At 41.1% G+C, this 13,760-nt stretch overlaps 1 protein-coding gene across 3 annotated transcripts in view; it reads left to right on the forward strand.

The window, feature by feature from the left end:
• prkd2 (protein kinase D2) overlaps nt 1-1,209 on the forward strand; it is a 40,759-nt gene extending 39,550 nt beyond the window's left edge. For all 3 annotated transcript variants that reach the window (XM_078246166.1, XM_078246165.1, XM_078246167.1), the window contains one exon: nt 403-1,209. In XM_078246166.1, coding sequence (XP_078102292.1) covers nt 403-630 — 228 coding nt within the window. In that variant the 3' untranslated portion in view covers nt 631-1,209. The remainder of the gene's footprint in view (nt 1-402) is intronic.
• Nucleotides 1,210-13,760: the final 12,551 nt, after the last annotated feature.

The raw sequence follows: 13,760 nt of genomic DNA on the forward strand, positions 1-13,760 counted from the left end.
TGCGCATGTTAAATTTGAAACCTATGATCAAATTTGAAACCAAATCCTCCAAACGATTCTAAACGATTCCAATAAAGAAACGATTCTGATGGAATCGTAATTTTTGAAATTAATTGGTTCTCGATGCCCAACCCTATTCAGAAGTAATCACACCAGTCTAGGGTCATTCAAGTTCTTACTCACACACACACACACAGTACACACAACACACAGTACACACACACATACACACACACACACACACACACACACACACACACACACACACACACACACACACACAGGTCTAAAGTGATTACCGGATGATGTGCTATAAACACATAAAAGCTCATTTAATTTGAATCTAATTTCAAGGTTCCTGAAACTGAAATTGTATCCCTGTGCTTAAATTCCGTTTCTCAGGACTATCAGACATGGTTGGACCTGCGGGAGCTGGAGACTAAACTCGGTGGCCGTTACATAACCCATGAGAGTGATGACAGCCGCTGGCAAATGTTTGCCCGTGAACATACTCTGCCTTACCCCGCTCACCTTGTTCCTCCTCCTCCTGCGCCGGCCTCTGACGACGATGAGGAGGGCGGGGAGGATGCAGATGTGCAAGGCCTCACTGAGAGGGTCAGCATCCTCTGACCAGAGAGAGACAGAGGACTCAAGCGCATTTAGGAAGGAGGAAAAAAAGTAAGGAGAGGGAGGGAGGATTGGCATGGTTGACCTAGAGCCTGAAAGAGACATGAAGAAATTGCTTTCAGCTGTTTAGACTTGCACAGCACATTTGTGTGCTTGCACATCATTTTACAGCAATAAATCTAGTTTCTGTCCTCTCACTTGAGGTCATCAAAACTTAATTCTGATCATTCACCTCGGCTGTTATTGGTCCTCTTTTATCTTTTGACTCGTTGCACCCTTTTAATGATGAAGACTGCTCGACTCTATTTCACATCCTCTGTGCAGTTCACATGGGGGGAGTCTTTACAGATGAAATCAAACTTTAAATAAGACGAATGAAGAGCAGCATGGTGGTTCCCTCCCACTGCAAGATGCATCGAAGTGATGAAGGAAATGCCACTTCTCCACAAGCGATAAACATATGAATTTGGTGCAGGTGTGTTTTTTTTAATTTTTTTATTGAGGTGTATTTCTAAACAAATAGGTTTGTCTGAGTGAAGATTGAAAATGAAACTGCCTCCCAATAAAAGAGAAGTAACGTTTGTTTTTGGTGTCATTTAATTGGACTGACAGGAATTACAGTCCCTTTTTACATGTATGTCTTCGGTAAAGACCGGTTCAATCTCTTTTCGGTGCTTTACAGTGACAAAGGACTTCCTCTGTGCTGGTAATTACTAATGTGCAGGCATGGAGTCAAACCCATCTACATTCACAAATGCATTCCCATTAATGCATGTCCTGTAGTGAAAGCTGGAGGTATTGATCTGCTGACAGCAAATCCTCCGTTAATTACCACTAGTTTTGAACCCCAATATGCTCTTAGAAAATATGTGATTAAAGATGTCTTTGTGGGTTTAAATGATCTCTAGCATGGGGCTGTTCCTTACCAGAGTTACCAAATCTCGCTCATCTCTGAAGTCAAACAGTTGTGTATTTAAATGGTGAATAATGTCCTTACAGTTGCGTGTACATGTGTACAAGATTCACAAACCTGGTTCTGCCAATGAAAGCAGAATTTTTACACCTGAGCAGGTTAATGGACACCTCTTTTAAACAACACAGTTCTTTGTTTACTGTTGTTAAGAAGAGCAGACCTCTCCATATGATGTAAGTGCATAGACAGACAGCTTGGGTTACTAAACTAGGTTTTGGAGAGTGCATGTAGTTTGATTATTGACTACCTGTCATGCCAATATGTTGCATGTTTCTGTGAAGTAGTAGAATATAAAAGTACAATATAAAACATGCTGTAGTTATGATGGTCTATTATACACGTGTAACCTGAAGTTTATATATTTGTCAAATATGCATAGACTGTGTATAACATGTTTGAAGGATAATCCTAGCCTTGGTAACAGATAATACAAACCTTAAACAATATTCTTTTTTGTCTTGGATGTTTTCTTTATTCATCCGTGCATAACTGTCATCTAGAAATTGTAAATTTCAGCTTTTCGAGAGAGAAAACAACCAAAACAGGGCAGTCATGGACATGAGATAATGACTCACTACTAAGATGTTTAAGAAGCAAAACTGTCACTCAGGTTTTCTATGGCGAAAGACAACTCAAGATTGGATAACACGAGACAAACAATAAGGACCACTTGGTAAGCAGTAGAAAAGCATTGTTATTTTGTCCCTTTCTGAAGAAGTGACTATAACAGATATCCCGATGCTAATTTCTTTAAGTTTAAATGTACTGACATGGGCCAATGCAAATGTCAAGGATGCTTGCAACATTCCCTTAACATATGAAGGATTTATGTATGCATTTGACACACACACACACACACACACACACACACACACACACACACACACACACACACAGATTACAGCTTTCAGAGAACAAAGACCTGATTGTTTTACACATATTACATCTCACAGACTGAGAGGCATTCAAGAGTGCCATGTGGTATAAAGGCAAAGGTAGTGAATTGTCTTCCATTCTGTGATGAGTGCACTTTAGTCAGCTACTCTGGTGAAAGTACAGCCTTCTTTCCTCCTACATTGCATCTATCATCATTGCTAAATAACACCAAATTATACACACTTTCTCTCTGTCCGTTTCTTTTTATTTCTGTCAAGTGGCAGGGTTGTCACTATCCCATCAGCTACACTTCTCCAGACTACTCTCTTTGCACTGGCAAGTGGCAGTGGAGACCCTGCACTTAGTGAGCAAAAGAGATCCGAACCTCAGAGAGAGTAACCTGGCACCAGCAATGAAGTCTCTAATTAGCTTAATCTAATTCTGCGAAAAGCAAAAATCTTCTAATTTGTTAGAAGAGAAAGAGAAGTCAATAAATGAAAGATTCTCTCTGAAAGTCTGGTCAGAGTGGAACATTTGAGAGATGAAATAATGTGCTTTTTAAATTGAAAGTATACATATGCTCTCAGCTGCCGTCGCAACAGATTTCGTGAATGGCTTCAGGATTTTAATTGAATTTTCACCATAGATGGCAGCATTTGTAATATATGTAAACATAAAGAATGTTTTACTCATCAAAAAGTGTACGCTCAACAAATTAGATGTTTCTGTTATTGTCTAAAAAAATCCCATGAAAAGACCATAATCAACAACGTGTTAGTCTGTCTCTCTAGTACAATATGAGCCCATTGGTTCCCATCATGAAGACTGACATTTTAAAAAACATTTTTTACTACTACTGTATTACTACGTGCTACTCAAACAGGAGTAAAGAGCACATTTGATGGGGACTATTTTCAGCAGTGGACTGAGTCGCACGTGGTGCTTTAGTGAATATTTCTAGCAGCAGAGAGTTGTATGTGGGTGTGACCACCCCTGCAGTGTCCTGTGTTTGCTCTGATTCGCCTTTGCTGACTCTGCAGGGGGATCGTTAATGTAACCTGGAACATCTGGGCTTCCCCAGGTTCCCACATCCTAATTATCCTTAAATTTGGTCTAATTTGGATTGGTTTAATGAAGGAACTTGTCATCTAGCACTCATTGGTGTGTTTTGAATAGTTTTTGGACCCAATGCAACAGAGGAATAAGATATTTCAGGCTTTGGCTATGCAGAGTATGATCAATTCATTGTTGGTTTTATAGAATAACACCACAATGAACTTTTAAGACAAATAAAAACATTTAAATTAAAACAGTATTTATATTTTATTTAATTTGCCTACCAGACAGAAATGGCTAATAATGACTTTATTTCCACAACCAGTGTTTTGTCATCCTACTCTGAGGAAATGTTTTATCATTACGTAATAGGCTAAAATCTTAAAATTAAATAATTCAAACCATCAATCTATACTACTCACTAAATGTCTCTGTTTTGTGAAATATATTGTTTTGTTTCAGTGGAAATTACATGAAATTAAAAGAGCGTGTTGAAAACCCTGCTAAATTTGGAATGTGGAATGTAAAATAAAAAATGTTTTTCAGGGTTTTTACTTGTTGCCATTATCAAGTCAGCTCAGCTCAGTAATCCTGCTTCCTTAGATAACATCAAACACGATCAGTAAACATACAAAACAAGACCTTTTTAGGTCTGGAAAATGTTTTTCTGTAATCGTGTAACACGATCGCAAATTCTGATTGCACTTTCCTCATCAGCTGGTATGACTGCAAAACAAATGACCTGCAGTTTTCTGGAAGTACACTAAAAGGCTATGCCAGCTGCTGAGGTTGCCCTTGCACTAACGCTTAATCCATTTCAAATAGGAAATAACTCAACAGGGTAAAACAATTAGCAAAATTCCAGAAAATTGCAGAGCATTTCCGGTTGTTAGACAGATGCAAAGTCAAAAGGTAGATAAGAACTCTTATACATCACACAAGTCTTTCTTTGCAAAAACTAAATTAGAACTTTGTGAAAAATCAGTGGAAGGTATTAAATACTTAATCCCAAAATTAAGAAGTTAATAGTATCATATTAACAAAATCGTTTGGTGGATCGATTATACAAATAACAATTCCCTACAAATTTACAAAACCAAAAAATAGACCAAGCAGGTAATGATTTTCTTTATTAATAAATGCATTTGTAAAATTGTATTTGCATTGAAAATTTGCTATTTTAAAATTCAGCTGTGTTCTGTTCATTATTACTTTTCTCTCACAGTGGAATGTTTTTATTACTGGTGAAGACGATTCATTTTCTACATGAAAACGTAATGATTAGGAATGAAAAAAGAGAAGATGAGGAACACTCAGAAACTCTACAGGCTCAGCCTTAAAAATGTCAGCACACTTCACAAGTCTTGAACTAAGACCTATCCCAAAATCTCAACTTTCAAGTTGTGCTTTTCAAATGTCAACCCAGCTTTCATGTGAAAGCTTTCCTTTAAAGAGGAAGATCTTGTACAGTGAGGTGACTGACCTTCTGGGGTGTGAGTGCAGTCTTACTAAAAATGCTGTCCATCCATTATCTGTAACCACTTACCCTATTCAGGGTTGCAGATCCTAGCGGTGTGTGACCCTGAAGCTTTCCTTACCTACGGGCAATATAGAGTCTATAAAATGTTACGTTACCTTCAAAAGCAATGTAGCCAGAAGTTTGGGCAAGTTTGGTATTGAATCAGCAAGCATGCAAAATGACAATTAATAAAGCATTTTTTTATGGCAATAAACTGTTGTTGTAGCCAGAAAGGGTTGTTATCATGTAGTTTTGTGTACAGCACAACAAGCATTATATGTTTGTATGTTTGTATGTAGCATTTTGGAATAACATACATTCAAACAGTATATCTATCATCCTAAAGAGATCCTCCTTCCTGAATCCAGAGTCCACATTCTGTGCCAAAATGTTCAGCTGAAATGCTTCAGCCGTCAGACAAAACAAATAGTTATCTTCGAAAGTTATAGTCTTTTAAGTTCATAATGTTTCCTTTCGTAATCCCCTGCCAGAGGTCAGCAAGGAAACACAATCAGGGGAAGCAAAAAAAAAGAAAAGATTTATACTAAAAAGTACCTCTGTAAAATACCCACATGATTTGAACAACACAGACTGCTAAAGCCTTATACTAACTTCAGCTGAACTCAGCATTTTTCATTAAAAGAGGACTATGTATTTTGTCATCCATTTCTTCAACTGCAGGGTTGTGTGGCAATGTGGGAAATGGCCTATTAATGTTCCTTGGTTTCCCACGGTGCTAGCATTTATCCATACTAAATCACAAGGGGGATGGGGGTGTTTTCGCTAAAACAGCCTAATTTGGTATTGCCAGTAAGAATGATTACAGCAACTGATTACTCTTTCAGTCTACATTTGGCCTTTGATTAAAGGGGTGATAGAATTATTATGTAGGGTATTTCACACTGTTCTTTAAGGTCTCCGAATAGGGTATGTAACATTGGTTGGGCTGAAAATGGCCCGGGTGCTGTTCTATGCACCCTAATGCAACCCTTTGAAATAGCCCTAGAATGAAACGAGAGGTTTTCTCCCTTTTATGGTATGCTCATGAATATTTATGAGGTGCGCGCTGATTGGTTGGTTTACAACGAGCGAAGCTAAGGAGCAAAGACGCAACATGGCCAACAGCACTCACTGGGACCGGCAGCTCATGGTGCTCTGTACCCAGCGCATAGTCACCTTTTCTGGGGTAACTCATACCTGCCAACATTTGGTTTTCAAAATCCGGGAGATTTGTGCGGGGGCATGGTGGCGCGACCGGACTGTTAAGTGTACTGTAAGTGTTAAGTGTATTATTTACATTGCAATATAAATGAAAACATAACTTAATTTATTAATATCAGGGAACATGCCACACTCGCAGTTACCTGGTAAGTATGCCACCAACTACCTTGAGTTGTTTATTGATCCTTATGTGTGCATTCAGTGAATGCGTGATTCTCGCGAGAGCACAATTTGGATTGTGACCGGAAGGTAACGCCGTGTGAGAGTGTAGAGGGAGAGAAGACAGACGGAGGAAAAACAGTATTATTTCGAGAAAATGTTGTACTAGTTGCTTAGTTTTTTTTGTTTCTTATTAGCCCCCTGGTAGCCTTTAGTCTCTATAAAGAGCCAGAATCGACGCAAATCTACGTACCTGTGCGTGGAGGACCGCACATTTTCTACGAGTAGTAAACATTAGCTTCAGGCTAACGCCAGCTCCATGGCTACCTCCACACCTGGCGAGTCCCCATTTCTCCACAGGTTTTCCTCGTTGCTTGAAAATGCAAACAAAGAAATTTCTGACCTTAGGGAAAAAGTTCGTCGGCTCTCAGAGGACTTAAAAACCAAAGATGCCTTGTTAACAGCCTACCTGGACGTTGCTCAAAATCAATCACTCCAAATCACAACTCTCTCGGCGGATTTCCAGGATACTGCGCTTTGGGACCCATCCGCCTGCCCACATCCATCCTCTTGCTCGACACCGACCATCAGGCCATCCTGGACTAAAGTGGTTTGCGGCCGAAAGAGAGCCTCGGGTAGGGCTCCATCGCCTCCTGTCCTCAGCCTCTCCAGTCGCTTCGATGCCCTGTCGAAGCCGAATCTTTCCCCGGTAACGGCCGACGCGGTTACCCGGGCGAGCCCCACTTCAAAGCCGAATGACCAGCTGTCGTCACGAGAGAGGACCGCTGCCTCGCGCCGAAAACTTCTGAGGGATGCGGTAATCAGTCGGTCCGATGGCATCCCTTGCCTGAACCGGCAAAATGGCAACGTTTCTCTAAAACAAACTCCCCCTCCGAATGGTAAGCAATATTCCTCTTCTTTTCCTTGTCCATCTGAAACCGATAATGCCTGTTTTGTTCCTGCCACCGGCCATTCACGCCCCCGCACTCCTCGTCCGCTCTTCCCCCCAACCACAATAATTATTGGTGACTCCATCACTTGGGATATACGGTTTTTTAATGCTGTCACACACTGCTTTCCTGGAGCCAAAGTTGCAGACATCCTGGCTAAAGCTGTGGACCTGATGCCCTCACTCCCGACCTCTATTGAACGCATCGTGGTCCATTGTGGACATAACGACATGTCCTATCAGCAGAGTGAGCGCACAAAGAAAGACTTTGGTACTCTCATTGAAGCTTTAAAAAGCACTGGGAAGAAGATTTTTATTTCGGGCCCACTTCCATCTCGAGGTCGCGGAGTATGCCTTTTTAGCAGACTACTCACCCTCAACACCTGGCTCCAGCATACATGCAGCATCCATTTGGGAACGTGGCTCCCTGTTCAGTAGGGACGGGATTCATCCCAATAGACGCGGCAGCCAGATGCTATGTGAGAATCTACGGCAGGCCGTGCAGACCAAGACCTGGGTGCAGACCCAGACCTTAGATTGACTGTCTGCACCCCGTAAACACATGTACAAGCGCACTTCCCAGTCTCACACTCCCATAAACTCTCACTCCTTTTCAAATAACTCTGCTAACCCACAGACCAGCTATATCATTCCAGTAAGAATCAGTAAAATCAGTAATCACAGGTACAGCACTACACGCTCCTCTGTGCCTTCTTTGGAGCAGCCTCCCATCCTTAATCCCATAACTACGGTGTCTGTCCCCCGACTGAGATCGGTAAAATCAAACGTAAACCAGCGAGGTGCCATACATAACAACCTAATTGGAATTAAAACAACCACTGCAACGATAGAACAGAATAGGAGAATCAAATGTAGACTATTAAATATTAGATCTCTGTCTTCTAAAGCAATATTGGTAAATGATTTGATATCAGATAATCAAATTGATCTATTCTGTCTTACTGAAACATGGCTGGGACATGAAGAATATGTTAGTGTAAATGAAGCCACTCCTCCCAGTCATATTAATACTCATATTCCTCGAGGCTCAGGCCGAGGAGGGAGGAGTTGCAGCCATATTTGACTCAAACCTGTTAATCAATCCTAAACCTAAACTTAATTATAACTCGTTTGAAAGCCTTGTTCTTAATCTTCAACATCCGATATGGAAAACAGTACAGCCAATTATATTTGTTGTTGTTTACCGAGCGCCAGGCCCGTATTCTGAATTTTTATCTGAATTCTCAGAGTTTTTGTCATGTGTAGTCCTAAAATCAGATAAAATAATTATTGTAGGTGATTTTAATATTCATGTGGACGTTGACAGCAATAGCCTTAGTACTGCCTTCAACTCACTACTAGATTCAATTGGTTTCAGTCAGAGTGTGCATAAGGCCACGCACTGTTTTAACCACACCCTCGACCTTGTGCTGTCATATGGCAACAAAATTGAAGATTTAATAGTATTTCCACAGAATTCCTTATTATCAGACCATTTTTTAATAACTTTTGAATTCTTACTACCCGACTATACGAAATTAAATAAAACCTTCTACACTAGATGCCTATCTGACAGTGCTATAGCTAAATTTAAGGAAGATATTCCAACAGCACTTAACTCAACATTGTATTTTAATATAACAGAGGACCTTTATGCTAACTTTAGTCCCTCCCAAATTGATAATTTTGTAGACGGTGCTACGGCCTGTCTACGGACGACTTTAGACTCTGTTGCTCCCCTCAAAAAGAAGATGATGAAGCAAAGGAAACTAGCACCTTGGTATAACTCTCAAACTTGCAAATTAAAACAAATCTCACGAAAACTTGAAAGGAAATGGCGTTCCTCCAACTCCAACTTCCCAACTGGAATAATCTCGTTTGGTTTGGCAAGACAGTCTGAAAACGTATAGGAAGGCCCTCAGAAATGCCAGATCAGACTATTACTCAACACTAATAGAAGAAAATAAGAACAACCCAAGGTTTCTTTTCAGCACTGTAGCCAGGCTGACAGATAGCCACAGCTCTATTGAGCCATCTATTCCCCTAGGTCTTAGTAGTGACGACTTCATGACTTTCTTTAATGATAAAATTATAACAACTAGGGATTGAATTCATCACCTTTTGCCCTTAACTTCTAATGGTTCACTTTTGAGTGCAGGAGTGCTAGAAAGAACGACAGGACCTGACATATACTTAGACTGCTTTTTTCCGATAGACCATCAACAATTAATGCTAAAGGTCTCTTCAGCAAAGCCATCTACCTGTCTATTAGAGCCCATCCCAACGAGGTTACTTAAAGAAGCGTTATCTGTGGTTAACACTTCATTACTAGATATGATCAATATGTCTTTATTAACAGCTCATGTACCACAGTAATTTAAAGTAGCTGTGATAAAACCTCTTTTGAAAAAACCCACCCTAGATCCTGACGTCTTAGCCAACTATAGACCTATATCGAATCTTCCCTTTCTCTCCAAGATCCTTGAAAAAGTAGTCGCTAATCAGGTATGTGACTTTTTACGCAGGAATAATCTATTTGAGGATTTTCAGTCAGGATTTAGAAAGCATCATAGCACAGAGACGGCACTGGTGAAAATTACTAACGACCTTCTAATTGCTGCTGACAAAGGACTTGTCTCCATACTTGTCTTATTAGATCTTAGTGCTGCATTCGACACTATTGACCATACCATCCTTTTACAGATACTGGAACATTTAGTTGGCATTAAAGGAATCGCACTAAGCTGGTTTAAGTTCTATTTCTCTGATCGATCTCAATTTGTTAATATCAACGATAAATCCTCCAGGTACGCTAAAGTCAGCCATGGCGTTCCTCAAGGCTCGGTGCTTGGACCAATCCTTTTCTCCTTGTATATGCTTCCTCTAGGCAATATTATTAGGAAACACTCAATTAACTTTCACTGTTATGCGGATGACACCCAATTATACCTATCAATCAAGCCAGACGAGACCAGTCAGTTAGCCAAGCTTCAAGTATGCATTAGAGATATCAAATCATGGATGACCTACAATTTCCTGATGTTAAACTGAAGTTATTGTGCTGGGCCCTAAACACCTCCGAACATCTTTATCCCAAGATATAATTACTCTAGATGGCATTGCCATGGCCTCCAGCACTACTGTCAGAAATCTAGGAGTTATTTTTGATCAGGATATATCCTTCAACGCCCACCTAAAACAAACCTCAAGAACAGCCTTTTTTCACCTTCGTAACATTGCCAAAATTAGGAACATCCTGTCTCAAAACGATGCTGAAAAACTAGTCCATGCATTTGTTACTTCCAGGCTGGACTATTGTAACTCCCTATTATCAGGATGCCCAAATAAAACTCTTAGGACTCTCCAGCTGATCCAGAATGCTGCAGCGCGTGTTCTGACAAGAACTAAGAGGGGAGATCATATTTCTCCTGTGTTGGCTTCTCTGCATTGGCTTCCTGTAAAATCCAGGATTGAATTTAAAATACTTCTCCTGACCTACAAGGCTCTAAATGGTCAAGCACCATCATATCTTGAAGAGCTCATAGTACCTTATTGTCCCACTAGAGCACTGCGCTCCCAGAATGCAGAGTTACTTGTGGTTCCTAGAGTCTCTAAAAGTAGAATGGGAGCCAGAGCATTTAGCTATCAGGCTCCTCTCCTGTGGAACCAGCTCCCAGTCTGGGTTCGGGAGGCAGACACCGTCACCACCTTTAAGAGTAAACTTAAAACTCTCCTCTTCGATAAAGCTTATAGTTGGGGAGTAAGGAGTTGCAAGTTTGCCTAGACCGGTGAGGGAAGGTGTGTAGGGGGAAGGTGTGTAGCCACAGTCATGACGCACCGCCTCCCTATTTCAGCTTCTCTTCATAGAAAGCCTACTATATTAGGGTATGAGGAGTTGCAGCGTACGCCTAGACCGGCGAGGATGGGTGTGTAGTCACAATCATGGCGCACCCTCGATCTCCCATCTCTGCTTCTCTCACATAGAAAGCTTTTACACTATACCTCTAGGGAGTAATGAGTCGCAGCGTGTGTGTGTATTCGTGTCACAGAAATGCTTGTTACTAACATAGCTCCGAGGAGCTTATTCCCCGCAGTCCTTATGTTCTTTTTCCAACTATAGAATAGATCTACCTATCATATGATCAATAATATAGTGAGAGTAGAGGGAGGCAGGAAGTACAGCCCGTTCCGTCAGGGGAGAGTTCAAGCCCGATCCGGCACCTCTCTTTAGCCTGCCTCTCTTAGTTATGCTATTATAGTTATGCTATTATAATTCTAGACTGCTTGGGAATGTCCTTCCTCCCTATGACACAATGAGCTGCTCTTTCATCTCTCTTTTCATTTGTTCCTTTTATGTGCATCCGTCTCCCAGAAATGCTTGTTACTAACCTAGCTCTGGGGAGTTTACTCCCCGGAGTCCTTATGTTTCTTCTTCACCCAGAATATCGCCTTGGATTAGGGTGGCACCAAGACCTGGGTTTTGGGTGCAGCTGTCGCTGTGGACCTACTACACCCTGCTATGCTCTGCGATTCCCTGCAGTGTCCGGCTGCGTCCTTGCGTCCTACCGCGTCCACCCATGCTGTGCTGTCCCACATTACACCCCGTAATGCCCTGCTGTGCCCTACTATGACATGAACTACTACGACTACCATTGTAGTCACTGTTCCATTATCTTTATTGTGACTATTTCTGCCACTGTTCATCACACCCCCAACCGGCATCGTCAAGGGAGTTTTTCCTCGCCACTGTCGCAATAGCTACCACTAACGCTTGCTCTTGAGGGAATTATTGTAATTGTTGGGGCTTTGTCTTACTCTGTCTGTAAAGTGTCTCGAGATAACTCTTGTTATGATTTGATACTATAAATAAAACTGAATTGAACTGAACTACCGCTAACCTGACAGAGCACCACGACCGGCAGCTCGCGATGAAATGTGAAAAGTGTCAGCATTCCCTGTACAGCCTGGAACACTGCATTTACGACCGTGGTTCATTTTCAATATCCTCGAAAAAACTTCCAAACTTTCTTCTTTGTAATTCCTGTACAGAGCAGTACAGTACACAGAGCAGAGCGCAGCTAAACTAGTGTCTGAGATCTACGCAACCTACATTCAGAACACCAGCTGGTCTCAGACCAGTGGTCTGTATGTAAATTTTGGGGCGTGACAAAGGTACAGACCAGAGCCAAATAAGGTACAGCCACCGAGTTGACATCAACTATTAGCTTCATTGGGATTCGCCCGTTTTCAGCGGCAGTTTCAAATTGTGAGAGTTGCATAGGAAAGAGGTGTCAATGGGACTTTGAGGTTCTCTGTATGCCCATTTTACCCACCGAACTGTCGTTATTCAACTATGACAAGGTAAACTCGGGTTTGCATTCTATCACCCCTTTAATGTTTCGACTAAATCATGTGGCTCTATCCTTTAAAGTTAATGTTACAGTTATAATAAGCTAAACTGAACTGTCAGCTGAACTAGTATAGGTACCCACAAACACATTTAATAACCTGCTTCTTTTGCATTTACAGAGCCAGAGTCTGAAAGACTCTCTTGGCCTCTATGGAAGCAGAAAAAAGGTGATGGATGAAGGGTGGTGAGGTTAGAAAGCTCCTACTAGAATATTGTACTGGCATTGGCAAATAGTATTAAGTATTTGCTACTTCTAATTTTCCTCTTTCCCTCTCTGTTATGTCTGTGTAGCGGACCGCAGGTATGCATTCTTGCTTGTAGGAAAATAATTCACAGCTGGTGTAAATGTTTACTCAACACATTAACAGATTGGCTGCAGGCTTCCTTCACAGATTCTTTTGATAAACATAAAAAGAGCCTTGGATATTTCACTGGCATAGGGTTGTTACTGTTTCTGATAACCACACTGTTCAAAACACTGCCTGGTACAGAGCTTACAACATATAAATCAGGCTCAGCTCACTTCTTAACTTGAAGCTTTTTTGTGTTTAGCAGTGGAACGGTTGACGTCATATTGAAGTTGATTAGCCTAACTGCGTCAAAAGGAATTTAAACTGAGGAGAAAGCTGTTCTGAAGAAGTGAAAATATCCCAATTATGATACCTATTTACACTGGTTACACTAGGAAAAGATTCATATCAATGTGAAAGTTTAATGGGGAAATTCAGGTATGTAGCATGTCATGTGGTTGTCTGCCCCAGAGTTTCAATTTCTCTTGAATACAGAACTCACAACACACTGATAGAGGACCGTTTTCGACCGTTTGTTCTGTGTCTCAGGATGTGGTTCATAACGGTGTGGTGTTTCTCCCCACCGCTAAAGCTACTTCCTTTGTACACGTGTTCAGAACCTCCCTCCCTCCTCCTACATGTCTTCCCCTTTTTGTATTTTATCTCATCGCTTCACCACA

The sequence above is a fragment of the Sander vitreus genome, chromosome 3 (assembly GCF_031162955.1).
Source record: "Sander vitreus isolate 19-12246 chromosome 3, sanVit1, whole genome shotgun sequence".
Taxonomy (NCBI): Eukaryota; Metazoa; Chordata; class Actinopteri; order Perciformes; family Percidae; genus Sander; species Sander vitreus.